The following is a 19,861-nucleotide window of genomic DNA, read 5'->3' as shown; positions in this document are numbered from 1 at the left end:
CCCTCTGCAAGTAAAGATAAAACAGTTTAAATGCAAAAACCCCCCAGATTTTGACATATACATACACACACACAAAGAGTGACATTCCACCTAATTTTAAAAATATCTTAGGCACTTGACAATTTCAAAGAGCTATATAATTTAAAAATTAGTATTTAATAACCTCCAAAGTACGGAAATGAAATATCACCTACGCTAAACAAAATAATCTCTCTTTTTGACAACCAAGACAATCTCCTCATGAGGGTTTCTTATCTTTTTGTTCTAAGGTAACTATCAAATAAAGAATCTTGTTCTTGTCCCAAGTTCCTCAAAATGGCCACTGCAATTCTAAATTGTCCCTAGTGAAACTGGGTCAGTTAGAAAGATAAGGGTACGAGTTAGTGTAATTGTGAGAAAACATGAAGGAATCAGGTATTTGGCCCAGTTTTAGTTGAGACAAGAGTTCATAAGGCCAGTGCTGTGCAACCTTGTATCTCTAGAACTTGGCCAAAGACCAGTCATCACTGATCAGAAGCCAGAGAAAATGACCTGATTCTGGGCAGAAGAAATGAAAAAAAGGAGTTCTCAGGGACACAGACAAAACTGAGGAAGAAGTCCTTATAAAGGTTTGGAATGGCAACCTGAGGCAAAGTTTATTCAAAGGACACTGGTTTGAGGATACCTTCTGAATTCCATAGTCTCCAGGGCTGGCTGTAGGACAGACTTATTGGGCCTTGGTTGATGGAGTTATTTGTCTGGTTAATTCTGATAACAAATGACACTGCAGCATGCTAACTAGTTACGTGACCCCTGAGTGGCTGGCATCCCCAACTTCTTAGAGGGATAAGTGGTGTTCAGCCACCAGAGACTGAGCAATAAATAACAGGTTCATGTTGCCCTCAGACATCCAGGGCTACATACCCATCCTTTCCCTATAGACTTTTCCTCTTACAGACAAACAACATTCAAAACACTAGACGGGGGGAATCATGGGAGCAGATAGATGTAGAAAGCCAGAAAACAAATTCCCCAAGGAAAAATAAAAATCTAATTGGATAACCAAAAAAATGGAAGAGGACCTTACTCCAAGGAAAATAAACAAAATAATCCCAACACTCAAGGGTCTCAACGGAACATCAGAGCTCAATTCAGCAAGAACTTACCTCCCAGCCATGGGCAGGATGGCACCTCAAATAGTTAGAGACACGAGGGGTCTCAGGTGTGCACATTATTACTAGAGTCAAGGGTTCCAGTCCAAGGTAGTGAGGACTTCAGCTGAATCTCTGTGGATCCTCCATTTCTGATAATGCCCTCCAGCCAAAGACTACTAGGAACACACCTGTAGTAGAATGAGGAAGACTGCACACCATGGGGAACACATTCTGGGCACCTCAGCAAGTGCATATTAAAAAGGACTTATTACAGGATTGGGGCTTGTGTTAGATGATTTTCTGGGAGGGTTTGAGAAAGGGGAGATTTGCTCTAGGTTAGATGCTGTCAGGAAGTGGGGATAATTCTTTCTGGTTTTCTCTCTTTCTTTCTTTCTTTTTTTTTTTTTTTGCGGTACGCGGGCCTCTCACTGCTGTGGCCTCTCCCGTTGTGGAGCACAGGCTCCGGACGCGCAGGCTCAGCCGCCATGGCTCAGGGGCCCAGCCGCTCCACGGCACGTGGGACGCCACCAGGGAAACCCCTTTCTGGTTTTCTTAATAATTCTTATCTAGAAGTTAGGAGGAATGGATCAGTGCTAAAGCTGTAGTTGGTAAAGAAGCAGCAGTCACTCAAACTGTGGAGAGGGTTGTGTTTGGTCATTTTTGTGGTCTGGACAATGTTCTCGTTTTCGTGTTCAGGCATGATTATGGAATGGTCTTTCTCTCCAACCATCAGCGACTGGTTTTTGTCTGATGTTGGTGTTCTGTAAAATTGTTTATGCTCAACAAGGCAACACCACAGCCTAGCTAATAGTGCCAGGCCCCCTACTAGCAACACTGAGGCTTCTGAAGGAAGAGTGCAAACTAGCTCCCAGTTGCCATGAGCTGCTTTTCTCTTTTTCACCAGTTACATTTGAAAAATCAGAATTGCCAATCCTTTTGGTAAAACATGGGCTCTTCAGATCACCACAGGACTCATGACTCCCCAGTACCTTGTAACTGGTCTGCCCCACTCATTTACACTCCTACCTTGTCTCCTGGCATTTAAATCTGCACCCCTCACTAGCAGAAAAGGAACCAAGCAAGCCCAGAGAGAAGTGACTTGCCTGATCACACAGTGAACTGATGGCAAGGCGGAAACTACAACTTTGTGTTTAGTTTTCCCTCCAGAGGATCCGTCTGCTAGACATTCAGGTCGATTGTTAAATCTCTGAGGTATCAGCCTCTCAAATGAATGTGGATGGGATTGGATAAAAACACTTCTCACCACACTTTATCAACAACGTGTTCCCAGCTTACTTCTCCTTTCTTTAGGGGTTGGGTGTCTCACGACATCGGCTGGGATTCTAAGGCCTTTGCTCAGCTGCTCCAGCCACTCCTGACCTTCTTTCTGCTTCTCAAATATGCCAAGTGTGTTCCGGCCTGAGGGTCTTTGTATTTGCCCTTGGCTCTGCCAGTAACTCTCCGCCCTCACACCTCCACGGGGCCGCTTCTTCTGAGCTTCAGCTCAGTATCACCTCCTCAGGGAAGCCTTCCATGACGACCTTACCTGCTCACACCCTGCGTGCCCTAGCACTACCGTCATCTCCTCTGCGAGGCCACATCCCTCTAGCCTCCTTTAAGAGCGTCCCTTGGTGCTTCGTTCGCAGCTCCCCTCAGTCTGTCAAATGCGCGGGGATGGGAGGCGGGAAACTGTGCCCAATCCCCTGCTTCTCTGGGCCACTTTTCCCTTTACGCTCACGAAGCGCTCTGAGAGCAGAGACACGCGGCGGGGACACCGGTTTCCACAACAGGCTGGTGGCCAAGCGCCTCCTACACCGGGTCTCCAGCACTGGCGACTGACCGCACTTCCCGCGTCGCCCTGCCCCGCAGCAGCCGGCGCTCAACCCCTCTACCGGCCCGAGGCCACTACGCATGCTCCGCACTTCCGGCCCCGCGAGGTCGGGGGCGGGAGCTTGACGCGCCTGCGCAGGTGCTCGCCCGGCTTCCGGGCGGTGCAGGCGCTATGGGTCTGAGGGCCAGTGTCTTTGAGTAGCGGCGGTGTAGAGGCGTGCGGGCCCAGAGGTCCGGCCCGAGGGCTCAGGACCGGGGTCTTTGGGAGTGGCCGGGGGGCGCAGAGAGAACCTAGGATCGCTGCCCGCCGCCACCACCAGGCATGTCGGCCGAGGCCTCGGGCCCAGAGGCGGCCGACGCCCCGTCCCTGGAAGTCCCTAAGCCCTCAGGTCTCGAACCTGGCTCCGCTGCCTACGGTCTCAAGCCATTGACCACGAACAGCTTGTTTGTCCCCTGGCAGGAAGAGATGTCAGGAGAAAGTGTGGTGAGCTCAGCGGTGCCAGCAGCTGCGACCCGCACCACTTCGTTCAAGGGCACGAGCCCCAGTAGCAAGTACGTGAAGCTGAACGTGGGCGGCTCGTTGCACTACACGACGCTGCGCACCCTCACGGGACAGGACACCATGCTCAAGGCCATGTTCAGCGGCCGCGCGGAGGTGCTCACTGACGCCGGAGGTACGCGAACTGCCCTTGCTTACTGTCCTGCGTCCTCCAGATCCACGTCTCCCTTTCCCGTGGTCTTTCCTGGCCCAGTCTCCTCATGCCCGTTCTCTGCCACCGTCCAGTCAGTTCATTCTCACCCCCTCCAGCCCCCACATCCCGTCTCATCTCGCCTGGCTCGGTCATGAGCGCCCTCCCTCCCTCGGTCTTTACCCCCAGCAGTAGTAACCAACATTCATGGACATCCCCCGCCCCGCCGCACCATCCACCCCGCCCCTCCAACTACTCTGCCGGGCGCTGTGGTCAGTGATTCAACGTGTCAGCTCCCAATTTTCATGACTGCTTCCCACTGACTCTCCCACCCTTCACGCCTCAGCTCAAAAGACTTGGGAACCAGCCCAGCTGCCAACAACATCCTTCCAGGCACTCTTCATCAGTTTCTTCCACCTGCCCAGCCTTTTGTTCCCCTCTCTACCTCAGCGCTGCCAACAGCCATCCCCGAGAGTTGGAGGATCTTGTCGGTCTCCGTTCCCCTCACGGAGGTTCCTCTACACTCTAGGACTCCATCTGTAAATACAGACTGTAGAAGGAGAGGGCAGCTTTGGGTTTGCCAGGGACGCCAGAGCGGAGAGTGGACAGTTCTCTTTGGCAGGCGAGCCCCTTACCTTCCCGAAGTGTTGTATTCAGGTCTGGGCCCCATATGCCCAAGTGGAACCTTAAAGTTTGGTGGCAGGGTTGAGGGTGGTGGAGGTGGAGTGGATTCAGAAGGGGTTAACGAGGGTTGTGAGAGCAGGAAAGTAAAATTTGGGGAGGTAGAGCTCAGCCTGCAAATACCTGAAGGTGAAGAATTTATTTATTCAATAAGTATTTGTAAAATGCCAGGGCGGGAGGTAGTTTGGTACACAAATCTGATAAGCTAAGCCTTACGGAGTTTTCTTTTTTTGTGGGGGCAGGGGGAGAATAAGCAAGTAAACATACTAAAACAAAAGCGAAATATGTAATTTCAGATAGCAATAAGTATATTATGAAGAATAGAATGAAGAATATATATCTTTATATTCTATGAAGAATATAAAGGTTAAAATGGTAGTAAACTGGACGGTGGGGTGGACATTTTAATTAAATAGGATGGTCAGAATTAGCACCAGAGGTTAGAGGTTTATTGATAAGGTAATCTGTATGAACTCTCTGATGGTGAGAACCTTCTCAGTGTAGCACAGACTTGGGAGGGAATTAATTCTCTGTGGCTGGCTGTGTTAAAAAGGAGCTTATGGGAGAACTCACTGGAGATGTTTTAAAGGGGTTTTCTTAGCTATGGCACAGGCTTGAGACAGATCAGTATTAAGACTTGTGGCTTTCGAATCCTTCTTTCATAAAAATTTAGTAGCTCCACAGCCTTTAGCAAAGCCGTCCTTCCTCCTGCCTCTCCCCACCACACCAGGTTGGGTGCTGATTGACCGGAGCGGCCGCCACTTTGGTACAATCCTCAACTACCTGCGGGACGGGTCCGTGCCACTGCCTGAGAGTACCAGAGAACTGGGGGAGCTTCTGGGCGAAGCACGCTACTACCTGGTACAGGGACTGATTGAGGACTGCCAGCTGGCACTGCAGGTGAGGGTCCCTTCCCCACCTCCTGAGTCCCACCCCTATGCTCATGTCCCTGGGAGAGCTGCCCAAGCAGTTAGCTATTAAGATATTAAAGAAAAACAAAAGGAAGTATGGGGCACTGCCTGGAGGAGTTGCCTCTGGCCTGGCTCTGACTGGCCATGACACCAGAGAATTTGGGGGTATTGTCCTCTGCATTTCTGCTGTCTCAGGCAGGGCCCCCCTCACCACCTCATGCCAAGACTACTGCAGTGGTTAAATGACTACTGTCTCTGTTTCTTGCTGTTTCTATCCAGCCAATCCAGCTGTTACACTAGCACCTGAATAATGATCCTTAAACACAATCCCAATTTATCCTCTCCCTTGCTCAGAAATCCCAAATAATGCCCTTGTCCCACTAAGGGGGAAAAAAAAAATCTGAATTTAAATTGGAATATAATGACCTCCATGATCTGGTCCTATCCTGGGAGGCAGCATTCCATCCCTCCCAGGGCTTTAAATAATTCTTTTTTTTCTAGCAGTGAAATACTATAGAAGTAGTCACACCCAATAAAACAGGGTTGGGGGTTCCAGGGCCCCACCTGCTGGGCTTCTTTTCTGGGGATCTCTTAGGATTCTGAGAAGAGTTTGGAAAGCACAGCCAGGAGATATGGGTTAAGTGTCACTCCACCACAGCTGACTGAGTGACCTTGAGTGAGTCAATTCCTACCTCTGGCATTCTGTTCTCATGTTCCAAAAGATAGGGAAATGAGAAAAATATGTGCAGTGTAGTGAGTTTCACATAAAGCCTTTTATTCTGTTCTATTTTTACAATGTGAAAAGTGTCCTTTTATGATACAATATTAATAGGAGATTGTAAGAATTTTTTTGATGCCCTTTATATTCAATATATTAAAAAGTGGCAACTATGAACAACTTTCTGTTATCTTGGGGAATACTTATTGGACCTTGAAATCCGAAAGTGTAGAATTCCTTTGGGCAATATCTATGTTTTTCAAGCTTTTTGACTGCATCTCATAGAGATGCATAAAATGCATTTTATACTTGCATATATATGACTGAAATAAGTTTTATAAAATGATACTTTTAGTGAAATACACTCTGACATATTCTGTTTTCTTTCTTTCTGATGCCGTTTGGAACCCATTAAATTTATTTCACAACCCATTAGTGGGTTACCACTTGCAGTTTAAAAAACATCAAACTAGAAGTGCATTCCTATTCTGTAACTTTACATTTATCTAATGTTATCTCACATCCACTGTGTGTTAGGATTGGTTCTGTTACCTTCTTGTACCCCTGTTTGACATAAAAAGAAACATGAGGGAAGCTGGGGATATATTCAAGGTGAAAGAGCCGGTAAGCAGCAAAGCTCAGAGTCATCCCCAGGTGCCTGACTCCCAAGTGCAGTGCTTTTTCTTCTGTGCTCAGCTGCCTCCTTTGCAAGCTTCCCCGAGACCATTATCATTCCCCACTCCACTCAGCTAGAATATGCTTGTTTGTTTGGAGGTTTGGGGTTTGGAGTTTTTTGTTTGGTTGTTTCTTTCTTCCTTTTTGGCCGCCCCGCATACCATGCGGGATCTTAGTTCCCCGACCAGGGATCGAACCCGTGTCCCCTGCAGTGGAAGCTGGGAGTCTTAACCAGTCGACCACCAGGGAAATCCCGTTGTTTTTAAGATTCTGGTACAGAGAATTGAGTTCAGCATACTTCTCAGTGTGTGACACTTAAACATCATTAGTCTATGCAGATCTTTTCTCTTTTTATTTTTTCCTTCATTCCCAGTCCCCTGCCCGCTTCCCTTTTCCCCATAGGTACCCCTCCAGTTCTAGTGTTTTAATACATTTCCTTGGATTATGTTTGTACCATTAAAAAACTAAAACATTGTTTTGTATACATATGTATTTTAAATTTCCATAAATGTCATTGAGCTATGGATTGTGTGTTCTGTTTCTTAATTCAACACTTTTTCCAAGTTCTATTCATGCTGCTGTATGTACATTTAGTTCTTTGCTTCTGACGGCTGCACAGGAATCTATGGTGTGCATTCAACCATATTTTATTTATACATTCCCCTGAGGTTGGAAACCTAGATTGCCTCCCGCTTCCTGCCCCCACAAACGATGCCACCATGAGCATCTTTGTACGTGTGCCCTTGTGGGTCCTGGGTCAGTGTTTCTCATGATTGTAGCTGGGAATGGAATTGCTGGACTGCAGGACACATGCAAACGAATTTCAGCAAGTATCATCAGATTACTCTCCCAAATGGCTGTAGCACCTTGTACTCTTGATGAGCAGTGCATAAGGAATCCTGTTTCTGCGTATCCTCAGCAACTCACGGCATCACCCAGCATTCTAATTTTGCCAATCTGATTGGTATAGAGTGATTTCATTTTAATTTGCATGCTTCTGATTACTAATTAGATTGAGCATCTTTTCACATACTAGCTTTTTTGGTTTCCCCTTCAGTGAATTGCCAATTCATATTCTTTACCAAATTTTCTACTGAGTTTCCTATCTTTTTCTTGTTGTTTTGCAGGAGATTCTTACATATTTTAGCTTAGTTCCTAGGGAGAATTAAGCCCTATTACTCTAAGGCATGTATTTTACATAATAAATTAACTTCTCCTGTGCATCTAGAATGGTACTATTTACCTGACATTCTCAGAAGAGTTGAGAAAATAGTTACTCAAATTATTTGCTGGGTTTTGATATTCAGTGAGGAAGCCCAGTTGAGAAAGTCTGTTTTAGATAATAATTTCTAGTCAGTTTTAGATGTTACCAATAATTTCTCTTAGAATGTCACCTGTCTGTGGCATCTGTTGTTGAATAGAAATTATTCTGTTTAATTATAAATAAATGTTTATTATTTTTAAAGCAGTCTATAAGTATTGTAGAAATTTAGAAAACACAGATCATCAAAATAATAAAAGCACCAAATATCCTTCCAGGTCTTTTCCTGTGTGTGTGTTTTTGCCAAAATATGATTATGCTGTATGTGCTGTTTTGTAGTACGCTTTTTTTTTGTTTGTTAATAATTGCCATCTTTCCATGTCAGTGAAATTTTATGTAACATGAGGGGCATATACACATTTCTCCGTTTGTTCCAGAAATGTCTTTTATAGATGGTTCATCTAAACCAGGACCCGATCTAGATCCTTGCATTACATCTGGTTATTATGTTCTTTTTCCAACCCAAGCAGTCCCTTTTTTCTCAAAATACTGACTTTCTCATAATACTGACCATCAGTTGTCCTTCACAGTGACCTACTCTCCAAATTCGCCTGATGTGGTTTGTTACCCTACCCTATCCTGAGTTTTCTTTAAATTAGATGGTAGATTTAAAAGCTTGATATTAAACATCTTGGTTGGAAAGCATGTTAAGTAATGTTACATATATCATACTGTGTTATATCGAGACCTACAATATTGTTAATATGACCCATCATTAGTGATGCTCAGTATTGGCCCCTAGATTCAGATGATGATGGTTTGATCCCTCCATTGTAGTTACATTTCCTTATTGCTAACTATAAAGTAATATAGGCATTTTATGAATGGCAGTTACCTATCAACCACACATCCATTTATAATTCTCACCTGAATCAATAATTTCATTAGGGTTGTAGAATAATTATAATTCCGTCAACATTATTACGTGAAATTACTTATAAAGTCATGCTTTTCATTGTCAACTGCAGAGATTCTTGATTTTAATATAGTCACATTCCTCTTTTTATTTTTCTAATGGTGTATCCTCTTAGGATCTTGTTTAAGAAGTTCATTCTACATTTTTTATTAGCTTTATAGTTTTACCTTTTGTATATGGAATTCACTGTTGTAGATGCGAATTCTGAAGGGATTCAACTGTTTTTTGTCCTCTGTGGACTGAGCTAGTTTTCTCAATGCCATCTACTACACAATCTGTGGTAGCCAGCATCCAAGATGGCCACCAGCAATTCTTACCTCTTGCTTATCCAGGCTCTTGCTTAGTCCCCTCCCACACTGAATAGGGCTGACCTATGTAACCAGATTGCAGAGATGATAGTGTGTGACTTCTAAAGCTAGGTCATAAAAGACCCATAGCAGTTTCTGCCTCTCTCGGATCACTCACTCTGGGGAAGCCAGCTGCCATGTGAGCATATTCATGCAGCCCTAAGGGAAAGGTCCACTTGGTAAGGAACTGAAGCCTCCTGCCAACAGCCAGCACAGACTTCCAGCCAAATTGGTGAACTATCCCAGAATTGGATCCTTTAGGCCCAATCAAGTCTTCAGATAACTACAGCCCTGGTCAACATTTGGACTCCAACTTCATGAGACACCCTCGGCCAGGACCACCTAACTAAGCCAGTCTCAAGCTCCTAACCCAGAGAAACTGTGTGAGATAATAAATGTTTGTTGTTGTTTTAAGCTGCTAAGTTTGTACTAATTTGTTACCCGGAAACGGATAACAGATTTTGGTATCTGGAGTGGGGTTCTGCCGTAACAAAAAACCTAAAATGTGGGAGCGGCTTTAGAACTGGGAAGAGGGCAGAAGCTGGAAGGACTTGAGAACAGTGTTAATAAAAGCCTAAAGAGCTTTAAAGAGTATTCATAGAAGTCTGATGACCTTTGAGGAGGCTGCAGTGTGGAACATGTTTACTGGAAAGTGGTAGAAAGGGGATCCTTGTTATATAGTGGCAGAAGTAGCAACACTGTCTCCTACAGTAATGTAGAAAGTAGAAAACATACTTATGATCTGGGTGATCTAGCTAAAGAAATTTCCAGATAGAATGTTGAAGTGCCACAGGTTTCTTGTTGCTTATAGTGAAACAGAAGAGGAGAGGGTAAGCTAAAGGAAAACGAATTGAACAAAAAGGAGCCAGGAATTTTGGGGGCTTGAAAATTCCCAGTCTTGCAGATAACAACTGATGTTAAAATTAGCAAATAGCTTCCAGGCAAAGATCAAACACAGGGCATTCTCAGTAAAACGTGGTCTAAAGATGAAACTGAGGATGTGATTGTGAAATCCCTTAAGACCTCAGAAATATCCAAGAAGATGCCTCAGAGAACCATTCAATCAAATAATAGCACTTCTAAGAAGCTTAAGGCTATTGTCAGGCAGCAGTCTCAGCATAAGACCAAAGTAGAGAAGAGCTTATCTCACAAAGATGTGTGGGTGAGGCTTTTGTCTAATGAACTGAACCCCAGGACTCACGGGACACCCATTAAGTTTTTAAGAGAATTATATTGGCAGAAACACTGCCAGCTTAGACTGGAAGGGACAGAGACAGTACAAGAGGAGAAGAAGCCTTTGGACCCTCGAAGTTCTACAGGCAGAAAGCAGGCTAAGGAAACTGGAGCTGCAAACACGGACTGTCTTTCATGGAAATGGAAGGATGACTCAGGTCAGAGCCAAGAGCCACAGAGAATCATTCCTGGACAGGAGTAGACATCAGAGAGCTCCCAATATTTGTCCAACTGGATTACAGAATTTCTGTGAAGCAGCGACTTCTCTGTGCCTCCTGCACCCCTCCTCACCTTTTGAACAAGAGTGTTTATCCTAATGCCTGTTGCACATGTTGCATGTGGAGTGTGTGGAAGAGATAACTAGTCTCTTTAGTTCACAGGTCATCAGATCCAGAGAAAACGTACCTAAGGAGCTATAGTTAAGGAACACCTCCCAAGGAGCATTGTCCCCACCTGGACCTGATTTAGATGACCAGATTCTGTACTTCAGTGCTGTAATAGGATGGGACTTTGGGGGATCTTGGGAGGGGGTGAGTGTGTTTTGTGTATGGGAGGGATTTGAATCAATGGGAGCCAGAAAGTGGACTGTGGAGCCAGCCTCCAAGGCAGCCCCCAATGATTCTTGTTCCCTAGTACTCATTGCCTTGTGTTGTTCCCTCCCACACTGAATAGGGTTAACAAAACTAGGTCATAAAAGACAGTGAGGCCTCCACCTTGCTCTCTCTTGGATTATTTGCTCTGGAGAAGCCAGCTGCCATATTGTGAGGACACTCAAGCAACCCAACGGAGAGGTCTAAATGACAGGGATCAGATATTTCCTGCCAATAGCCAGCCTGAACTTGCCAGCCATTTGAATAAGCTTTCTCAGAAACAAATCTTCCAAACCCAGACATGCCTTCAGATTACTGCAGCCCCACCTGACTTGACTGTAACCTTGTGAGAGACCCCATGCCAAAAACATTCAGCTAAGCCACTCCTGAATTCCTGAATTATCTATTCTGACCCACAGAAATGGGTAATAAGTTATTTGCTGTTGGTTTAAGCCGTTCAGTTTGGGGACAGTTTGTTATACAGCGATAACTAATACACACTTGCCCCACTGATTTGTGATGTTCTCTCTATAAATATCAGTTCTCCTATATACACCAGTCTGTTTCCAAGTTCTGTATTGTGTTTCATTGTTTTTGTTTGTTTCTGCACCAGAACTACATTGTTTTCATTATTATGGCTTTGTAAGATATTTTAATATCTGGGAGGGTCAATCTCTTCTCTTGCTTGACTCTTTTTAAAAATTGACCTAAGTAACAGTAGACTTATTCTTCCAAATTAATTTTAGAAAAAGTCTTAGGAGTTTCTCAAAAAAAAAAAATCTTCTGGAATTTGTATTAGAATTGCACATCTAGTTTTTAGGTTGGGAGAGGTGAGAGGGGTTTTGGCATGAAGATTCTAGAAAGCAGAGAAGAGGAAAGAAACCTATGTGTCTGGTTCTGATTCTCCCTCCAGCCTTCCACCTAGCCCAGTTCATTCATTCACCAGATATTTATTGAGCATCTACTGTAAATTGATACTTATTGTCTAGGAAGAGACCATGAGCAAATATACCAAAAAATGAGAAAATATGAGGAACTGAGTGCCACGAAGAAGGTGAACTGATAGTGTGAAAAAGAAGAAGTAGAGGAGGCTGCTTAGCCAGGGAGCTTAGGGTGGAGGACCAGCACCCTCCTAGGGGCACTGTTTGAGTTGAGATCTGAATGGCATGAAGGGGCCAGCCATGCAACCGAGTGCAGGCTGTTGCCGGCAGTGGCAGCTGCAAAGGGCCTGGTGGGCACAAGCTGGATGCGCGAAGGAACAGGTGGGGCTGAAGTCCAGCAGGCAGGGGAGAGTGGTAGAGACGAGATCAGAGTTCGTATCCTGCAGAGTCTTGTGTGGGCTACTAAGGAGTCTGGATTTTTTCCCCAAAGGCAACAAGCAGTTTTTGAAGGCTTTTAGGTTGGGGAGTGAGTGACCTCTGGTTGTGCTGTTAATCACCTTCCGCTTCTTCTCCAGCAAAAAAGGGAGAACCTGTCCCCGCTGTGCCTCATCCCCACGGTGACATCTCCCCGGGAGGAGCAGCAGCTCCTGGCCAGCACCTCCAAGGTGAGGCCCCTGAGCCCTGTAGGGTGGAGGCTGGGGGCCTATCCCGGCAGCCTGACCCCCACCCTTCTCCATCCTTTCTCCCGCAACAGCCCGTGGTGAAGCTCCTGCACAACCGCAGTAACAACAAGTACTCCTACACCAGGTGACCCCCTCAGGGGCGGGGAGGTGCACTGGGTGGAATCCTGGGCTCAAGCACAGCTCTGCTCCTGGCCAAGGGGAGGATTATGGCCGCATGGGGGCGGGGGGTGGGGGGCGAAAAGAATCCTGCCTGGATGCAAATTCTAGCTCTGCCACTTACCCACTGGGTACTTTGGACAGGTCATTTTCACTTCTGAGCTTCAGTTTTACCATCAGTAAACTGGGGTCCAGGTGAGGATCAGATGATAATTACTAGCATTTCTTATAAGAGGCATGGCTCTAAGTGCTTTACATATATTTACTCACATAATCCTCACAGTTGTTTGAAGTAGGTATTGTCGTGATCTCCATTTTACAGATGAGGCAACTGAAGCACCGAGAGGTGAAGTAACTTGCTTAGTGTCACTCAGTTAAAAAGTGGTAGAGCTAGGATGCCAGGTGAGGTAGCTTGGCTCCAGAACATGCATGGGGTAGCCACTCTGCTGTGCTGGGATTTGCTGAGCAAATGCTGCTTCCATTCTGAGGCCTCCTTAGCCTGGCCCCAGGGGTGGAGGAAGCTCCATTCTGGGCACCAAACTCCTAGGTAGGACTAGAGTGCTAGATATCTGGGCCCCTAAGCTTGGGGGAACAGAGGGAGGAAGCCATTTGTGCTGAGCCTCTTGGCCCCCTGGTCCTCAGCACTTCAGATGACAACCTACTTAAGAACATCGAGCTGTTTGACAAACTGGCCCTGCGCTTCCATGGGCGGCTGCTTTTCCTCAAGGATGTTCTGGGGGATGAGATCTGCTGCTGGTCTTTCTACGGGCAGGGCCGCAAAATCGCCGAGGTGTGCTGCACCTCCATTGTCTATGCTACGGAGAAGAAGCAGACCAAGGTCAGAAGGGGTTCAGGGCCTGGTCAGGGAGGGCTGTGGTGGTGGGCAGGACGAGCACCCTGGACAAAGGCAGCTCAGCAGATCAGGCAGGGGAAATCCATCACCGGAGTTCTAAGTTCTGGGGTCTTAGTTCTGTAACCTTGGGCGAGTCATCTGACTTCTGTGGGTCTCTGCTTCTCTACCTGTGAAAGGAGGGTGTTGGATTAGAGTGGGATTCTTAATCTAGGCCAGTTGGGTTTCAAGGCTATCTTGAAAGAGTGTGCAGTTTTGGGAGTGGGTATGCATTTTTCTATATAGAAGGACCATAGTTGTCATTAGAATTTCAGAAGGATCCATGACCCAGAGTAGGTTCTTAAAACTTCAGGTGCTTAGAACACACTGAGGTTGTAGGCCCTGAGTCATTAACATGGCAATCATCAGCAGATACGTCCTGAGCACTGCAAGAGGCTTGAAATCAAGGCGAATAAGATGCTGAGTAAAGTACAAGCCCTCTGTCATGACGTCTGGCCCCTGAAGATCTTATCAGCCTGGTCCCTTCTGACCTTGACATGAAGGCTGTGCCTCAGATACACTGGAGATCTTGAAAGTCTCTTAAGCACCCAGTGCTATTTCACACCCCCCTACCTTTGCACACACTATTCCCTCTTCTTGGAATTACTTTTCCTCATTCATCTCTGCCTAGTGGACTTGTGCTCAATCTTTAAGACCTAAGCCAAGCATCACTTTCTTTGGGACACCACTCATGAACTTTCAGCCCAACAACCCCAGACAAAGTTGGTCATACCCCCCTGTCAGCCAAACACAATGTTGATTGTAGTCTGCTGGGGATGGGGGAGTAGGAGTGTTTACTTCAGCAGCAAGGAGTTAGCTTCTTGAGAGTAGAGCTGAATCTTTTTTTTTTCCCCCCATCTCTGTAGCACTAGCCAGGCCCTTATCACGCCGCAGAAGCTAGGAAACATTTATTGAATGCATGAATGAGTGAATAATCCAGTTTCCAAGTAGCGTCCTCTGTAATTGGGAAGACAGGAAGATAAACCAGTAATGAGAATGCAGCTTGTTAAAGTTTTTTTGTTTATATCCCTCCAAGCCACACAAGGGGAACCCCTAACCGCCTCTTCATCCCATACTACTCTCCTTCACTCTGCCTTGTTGCTTTGGCCTTGCACTGATCTTCAGATACACTAAGCGAGTTCCTGACCCCAGAGCTGTTCCCTTCCCAGACTGATCTTTCTCTAGTTCTCCATCTGGTTCCTTCCCTCCTTTCCTTTGGCTATGGGTCAGATGTCACCTTCTCAGTGAGGCCTTCTCCGAACTCCCTCTTTAAAGTTGTAACATTCCTGGCGGTGGCCATCTCCACACCCTTTTCCTGCTATAATTTTTCCGTAACACTTATCATCATCTGACACTTTATATCTTATTACATATATGTCTGGGTCCTCGCCCTAGAATGTAAACTTCCTGCGGACAGGAACTTTGCCTGTTTTGTTCACTGCTATATTCCCAGTGCCCAGAACAACACCTGGTACAGTGCAGTCACTCAGTAAATATTTGTCAAATGAAAAGATATACCAAGAAAAAAAAAAGATATACCAAGAGACTTGGCAACAAAGGACAGAAAACAAATAACTCTCTGCCTGACTTCAGAGCTGGACCTTGAAGTATAAGTGTGACTTAGCTGAGCAAAGAGGACAGTCCAGGCTAAAGGAACCTGTGACTGCGGAGGCTATAGGAGTGGAGAGACAGTGCAGGAGCAGCCTGGGGGAGGGGATGGCTGCGTAGGAGTTGAGCCAGAGGGAGGGAGCTGGGGGTTGCTGGCCTTTTGCAGGTGGAATTCCCAGAGGCCCGGATCTTTGAGGAGACCCTGAACATCCTGATCTACGAGACTCCCCGAGGCCCAGACCCAGCCCTCCTGGAGGCCACAGGAGGTGCAGCTGGAGGTGGCGGGGCAGGCCGAGGGGAGGACGAGGAGAACCGAGAGCACCGTGTCCGCAGAATCCATGTCCGGCGCCACATCACCCACGACGAGCGTCCTCACGGCCAACAGATTGTCTTCAAGGACTGAGCTTTGCCCCGAGTCTTCCTCTGGCCGCTGGGACCCAGTCCCTCTCTCTCTCTTCCTCCCCTTCCCAGACCTTTGCCCCGGCTTTGCTGGCCAAGTCGTGGGTCCTTCTTCCATCCCTTCACTGCATGGTACAGTTCACTTTGGCCCTTTTCCATCCATTCCCACCTCATTGCTAACCACAGAGTACATTCCAGCCCCTCCCCTCAGAGGTCTTCAGAAGGCCTACATTGGTTGCCTCCTCCCCATCCTTGTCCTGCCCTCTTCCCTCACCAGCTGGTTTAGAAGGATTTAGAATTCCCTTTGTCTTTTTTTAGGACATTGTACACACCAAAGTGTCAAGCCAGCCCTTAATAACACCCACCACATTCTGAGCCGCCTCCTCACCATTGTGCAGGGTAGTTTGCCTCCCTCCTGCTTCCCCAACATCCTCCCTACCTCCTTAACTTTGTACTAGGTGGGCCTGGGCCTGTACCAGGTCAGCATCTTCTCAATTTTTTTCATATTATTTATTATTATAATTTTTTATTAAATTATTGGAATAAAGTTGAGTTGAGGGTCTGGTGCTGGCTCCCAGAGAAAGGGCCAGGTATATGGCTTGTTAGGGAGGTACCTGGCTAGTTGGATGGGAGAAGACACAGACCCCTGCCCCCAGCCTTTCCCTGGGCTGGTAGCTGGGAAGAAAGTAGTCAGGAGTTAGGAGAGGATTTTAAAATCTATATTTCGGTGTTCACTGGCCAGTTCCCACCCTCAGCCCCACCCCACCCCCTGCAATGGAGAGGTGGTCCTGGCTACCACTCAGGCCATCCCCGAGCGCAGCATCTCTCCAGCCCAGATGTCTGAAGGGAACACCTTCCTTCAAGGGTCTGGTGCGAAGACAAAGTCGAGGGCCTGGCGTTCGGCCCCAGCCACATTGGGATGCCAAAGGTCCACGATGAAGACCACTCGAGGCCCATCTTCAGGAGAGCCTAGGGCACGTGGGGATGGAGACAGCAGAGCAGCTGACATTAAGTACTTACGTGCCAGAGCACTCACCAAATACTCATAAACGCAAACAATATGTAAATAAGTGCCAGACAGTGTTCTAATCCTTTATGTGTATTAACTCTTAATCATGAAAACAAACTGTGAGGTAGTACCATAAGTGTTCTCATTTTATGCAAAGTAATTGAGGCACAAAGAGGTTAAATAACTTGCCCAAGGTCACGCTGCTAATGCCAGAGGTAGGACAGGAACCCAGGTGGTCCAGGCCTAGGGTCTCGTGCTATGAACCACTTTGCTGTGCACTTACATTAACTTATTTAATCCTTGCAGTCACTTGGTAAAAGAAGGCAGTTGCCCTATTTCACGGGTGATTGGAGAAATCACGTGACTTGTTCAAGGGCATGCAATTAGAAAATGGTGGTGTAGGACAGGAAGCCAGTTGGGCCCGATCGTGCAGCCTCTAGTCTATTCCCCTTAACTCTTTAGTCACTCATCCCTCCTAGCAGAATGGGAGCCCCATTACCATTATGAGCCACTGTATGCAGGAAGGAGTCGTCCACCAGTAGACAGTGTCCCTCAGCCCAGCACTGGGGCTCACCCCCGACCACCAGCTCACAGCCAGGGGGGATCTTCAGGCCTGTAGAAAGAGATCCGGGCCTCCAACATTCCTGCCTCCATCGAAGGGGCCCACCCCATTCAGTCAAAAAGCAGATCCGAGAGTCTTAAATGCTAGGTTCTATGGTGGTCCCTCTCCGTTCTCTGGAAGGTGACCCACGTAAAATTACAATACAGTACTGGATGAAAGAAATGCTAGGAGACAGAAAATGCAGTGCAAAGCACAATGTATTCTGTTTCAGAGAAGAGGGAAAGCTTCCTAAAAGAAGCAGCATCTCCTCTTGGGCTTCTGACAGTTTAACTCAAGAACCTACTGTGTGTTAGGCCTTCTCTCCCCAAAAGGTATAAAACATGGCTCCATCCTGCTAAGGACCACACACTGGGGTGCAGAAAACTGAGGAGCCAACTTAAACGATGGGGAAGAGGAAGACATTCCAGAGGAGGTGGGCATTTGAAAGTGTGAGTCGTGAAGGCTACGTAGGAGTTTTCCAGGAGGTGATAAGGGGGAAAGACATTCTAGGTTAAGAGCATGTGTGTGGCATCTGCCAGGATCAGCCAGAAGGCGTTCATGATTTAGGGCATGGTGGGAGAGAAGGGGAAGAAGGGAACAGGTAGGAGATAAGGAGAAAAGATCTGGCCTTGCTCCAGATCTCTTCAAAGCCAATGTGCTTTGAAGTGTAGAACACATTCAACTGGTAGCACAGGAGATGATTATAGGCAAAACAAAGTCATGGCATTAACAATCAGAAGACAAGTCTTTTTTTCTCCCCATTTTCTTTCAATCTCTAAAACATTGAAAAGAAAATCGCAGTTTGGTGCTACCATAACTTTAACATCCCCCCTAACATTGCCCTTTTTATGTTTATTTTTCCTTTGAGGCCACGTCCTGCATCTTGTGGGATCTTAGTTCCCGGACCAGGGATCGAACCCAGGCCCTCAGCAGTGAAAGCACAGAGTCCTAACCACTGGACCACCAGGCAATTCCTGACATTGCTCCTTTTTAAAGGAGGAGAGTGTAGGCGTCAGCCACAGACTAGGATACTTCGCTAGAATTTTTAAAGCTTTCTTTTTTTAAGTTTAAACTTATTTTTATGAATAATCCCTATTTAGGTCAAGTAATACTGATTATCATTTTTCTATAAAGATTCCTTTTAAATAAGTAAAACAAAACATTGGGTGGAGTCAATATGAAGAAACAGTACAGGTGGTAAATGACTATGGAAAAGCTTATGAAGATGGTTTGCAGATCACTGAAGCTCAGGAAATGCTGCTGTGGGAGACAGGGAGTCAAGGAAGATTTCCGAGAAGAAAGGCATGATCAGAGTCACAGTGTAGAAAGCTATGATGGCAGAGAAGAGAGTCTGGAGGGGGAATCGTGGAGGCGAGGAAGCTGTCTGTAAGTAGCATCCACTTACCCAGGTGGCATCTGACTCGGGCATTGGTGGGCCCACAGCGGCCCTCGAGCCGGGCCCCAGGCAGGAGGACGGAAAAGCCAGCATTGCCGAAGGTGTTGGCACTCATAAAGCTTCGCAGCCCCCTCAGTGCCCGATAGGCCCCCGGGCACCGGCGGCAGTTGCTGGGTTGGCACCGGCCTGCTTGGTATAGCAGGAGCTGGTAGCACCCAGGGGCCAGTGGTGGGGACCAGCCCCGAGGCAGAGGGGTAGTCCCTGAGAAGTCCCAGCTCACAGCCCCAAAGTCCCTCAAAATGGCAGGGAAGCTGCTCTCCAGGAGCTCCACATCATGCCGCTGGGCATCCCGTGGCACGAAGGGGGCTGAGGGCAGGTCTGGCAGGAAAAGCAGGCCTGGGCGCTGAATGCCCAGGACCCCTGGCCCTCCCCCAGGGCCTGGGCTACCCTGAGCCGCCCGCCTCACCCTACCCATCCCTGCCCAAGAGTAGCGCCTGGCGTAGGCCCGAAGGCGACGGCTCACTAGGCCTTCTGTCCTAGGTCCTTCCACAGACTCCCCAGAGCTCCGTGGGCTTGGTCTGCCAGCCTCAGAGCACCCTCCAGGCCTACCACTGACAGCCCCAGCCCGACTCCCAGCCCCTAGGGCCTGCATATCTTGGGAGCCCAGGCGGTAGCAGTACCAGAGGAAGAGGGAAGTGAGAGCTCCAAGGAGCAGGGTAAGGGCAGATGAGGCCAGAGGCAATGGCCATGCAGGCATGATGGGCAGGGAGGCCCTGGCCAAGAGGCCTGGGGCATCTTCCAGACCCCAGTTCCCTTGTCCCCCCAGTTCTCCACCGGTTCCTTCCATGGCTGCTCCCTGGTTACACCCTGGGCTGTTTCCCTTCCACATTCCTACTCTTGGTTCTCTCTCCTTCCAAGGTCCTCTCTCCACCTTGTACCTCCTGCTTTCTCGCTTCCTTCATGCACCTCTAACTCTCCTTTCCTTCCTCTCCTTCTGCCTCTCTCTCCTCTCTCCTCTACTTCTTTCTCCTTCCAACTCTCTCCTCCTCCTCTTTCACCTCTTTCCTCCTCTTCTTTCTCCTTAGGGCAGTTTCCTCTCTCTCCAGTTTCCTGCCTCTCCCGTCAGTCTCTCCTTTCCCCCACCCTCTGTCTCCCCGTCTCCTTTCTTCTCTCCTCCCTCCACCACCGCCCCACC

At 47.4% G+C, this 19,861-nt stretch overlaps 2 protein-coding genes across 2 annotated transcripts; one reads left to right on the top strand and one right to left on the bottom strand.

Moving 5' to 3' along the window:
• The first annotated feature begins 3,124 nt into the window (after positions 1-3,124).
• KCTD13 (potassium channel tetramerization domain containing 13) lies at positions 3,125-16,220 on the top strand. The gene is made up of 7 exons (XM_024744610.1): positions 3,125-3,402; positions 3,511-3,637; positions 5,064-5,233; positions 12,501-12,590; positions 12,680-12,732; positions 13,407-13,602; positions 15,428-16,220. The coding sequence occupies exons 1-7, from the start codon at positions 3,286-3,288 to the stop codon at positions 15,662-15,664; spliced, it is 990 nt and encodes a 329-aa protein (XP_024600378.1). The 5' UTR covers positions 3,125-3,285; the 3' UTR covers positions 15,665-16,220.
• A 253-nt stretch (positions 16,221-16,473) lies between these two features.
• Positions 16,474-19,591, bottom strand: ASPHD1 (aspartate beta-hydroxylase domain containing 1). The gene is made up of 3 exons (XM_024744611.1): positions 18,676-19,591; positions 17,169-17,282; positions 16,474-16,629 (listed from the first exon to the last, which is right to left on the bottom strand). Exons 1-3 carry the CDS (start codon positions 19,553-19,555, stop codon positions 16,520-16,522), a joined length of 1,104 nt encoding a protein of 367 aa, XP_024600379.1. The 5' UTR covers positions 19,556-19,591; the 3' UTR covers positions 16,474-16,519.
• Between the last annotated feature and the right edge of the window lie 270 nt (positions 19,592-19,861).

This window comes from Neophocaena asiaeorientalis, unplaced genomic scaffold (assembly GCF_003031525.2).
Source record: "Neophocaena asiaeorientalis asiaeorientalis breed wild unplaced genomic scaffold, Neophocaena_asiaeorientalis_V1.1 scaffold91, whole genome shotgun sequence".
NCBI lineage: Eukaryota > Metazoa > Chordata > Mammalia > Artiodactyla > Phocoenidae > Neophocaena > Neophocaena asiaeorientalis.
Note: the sequence above shows the minus strand (reverse complement) of the source record. Positions and strands in the feature narration are given on the sequence as shown.

Coding starts and splice junctions, on each gene's coding strand:
- KCTD13 (XM_024744610.1), top strand. CDS start 3,286: ATGTCGGCCGAGGCCTCGGGCCCAGAGGCGGCCGACGCCCCGTCCCTG. Junction 3,403..3,510: donor TCAAGCCATTGACCACGAAC/AGCTTGTTTGTC, acceptor ACGAGCCCCAGT/AGCAAGTACGTGAAGCTGAA. Junction 13,603..15,427: donor CGGAGAAGAAGCAGACCAAG/GTCAGAAGGGGT, acceptor GGCCTTTTGCAG/GTGGAATTCCCAGAGGCCCG.
- ASPHD1 (XM_024744611.1), bottom strand. CDS start 19,555: ATGTGGAAGGGAAACAGCCCAGGGTGTAACCAGGGAGCAGCCATGGAA. Junction 17,283..18,675: donor CCGAGTCAGATGCCACCTGG/GTAAGTGGATGC, acceptor CTCTTTCTACAG/GCCTGAAGATCCCCCCTGGC. Junction 16,630..17,168: donor GCATACAGTGGCTCATAATG/GTAATGGGGCTC, acceptor CACGTGCCCTAG/GCTCTCCTGAAGATGGGCCT.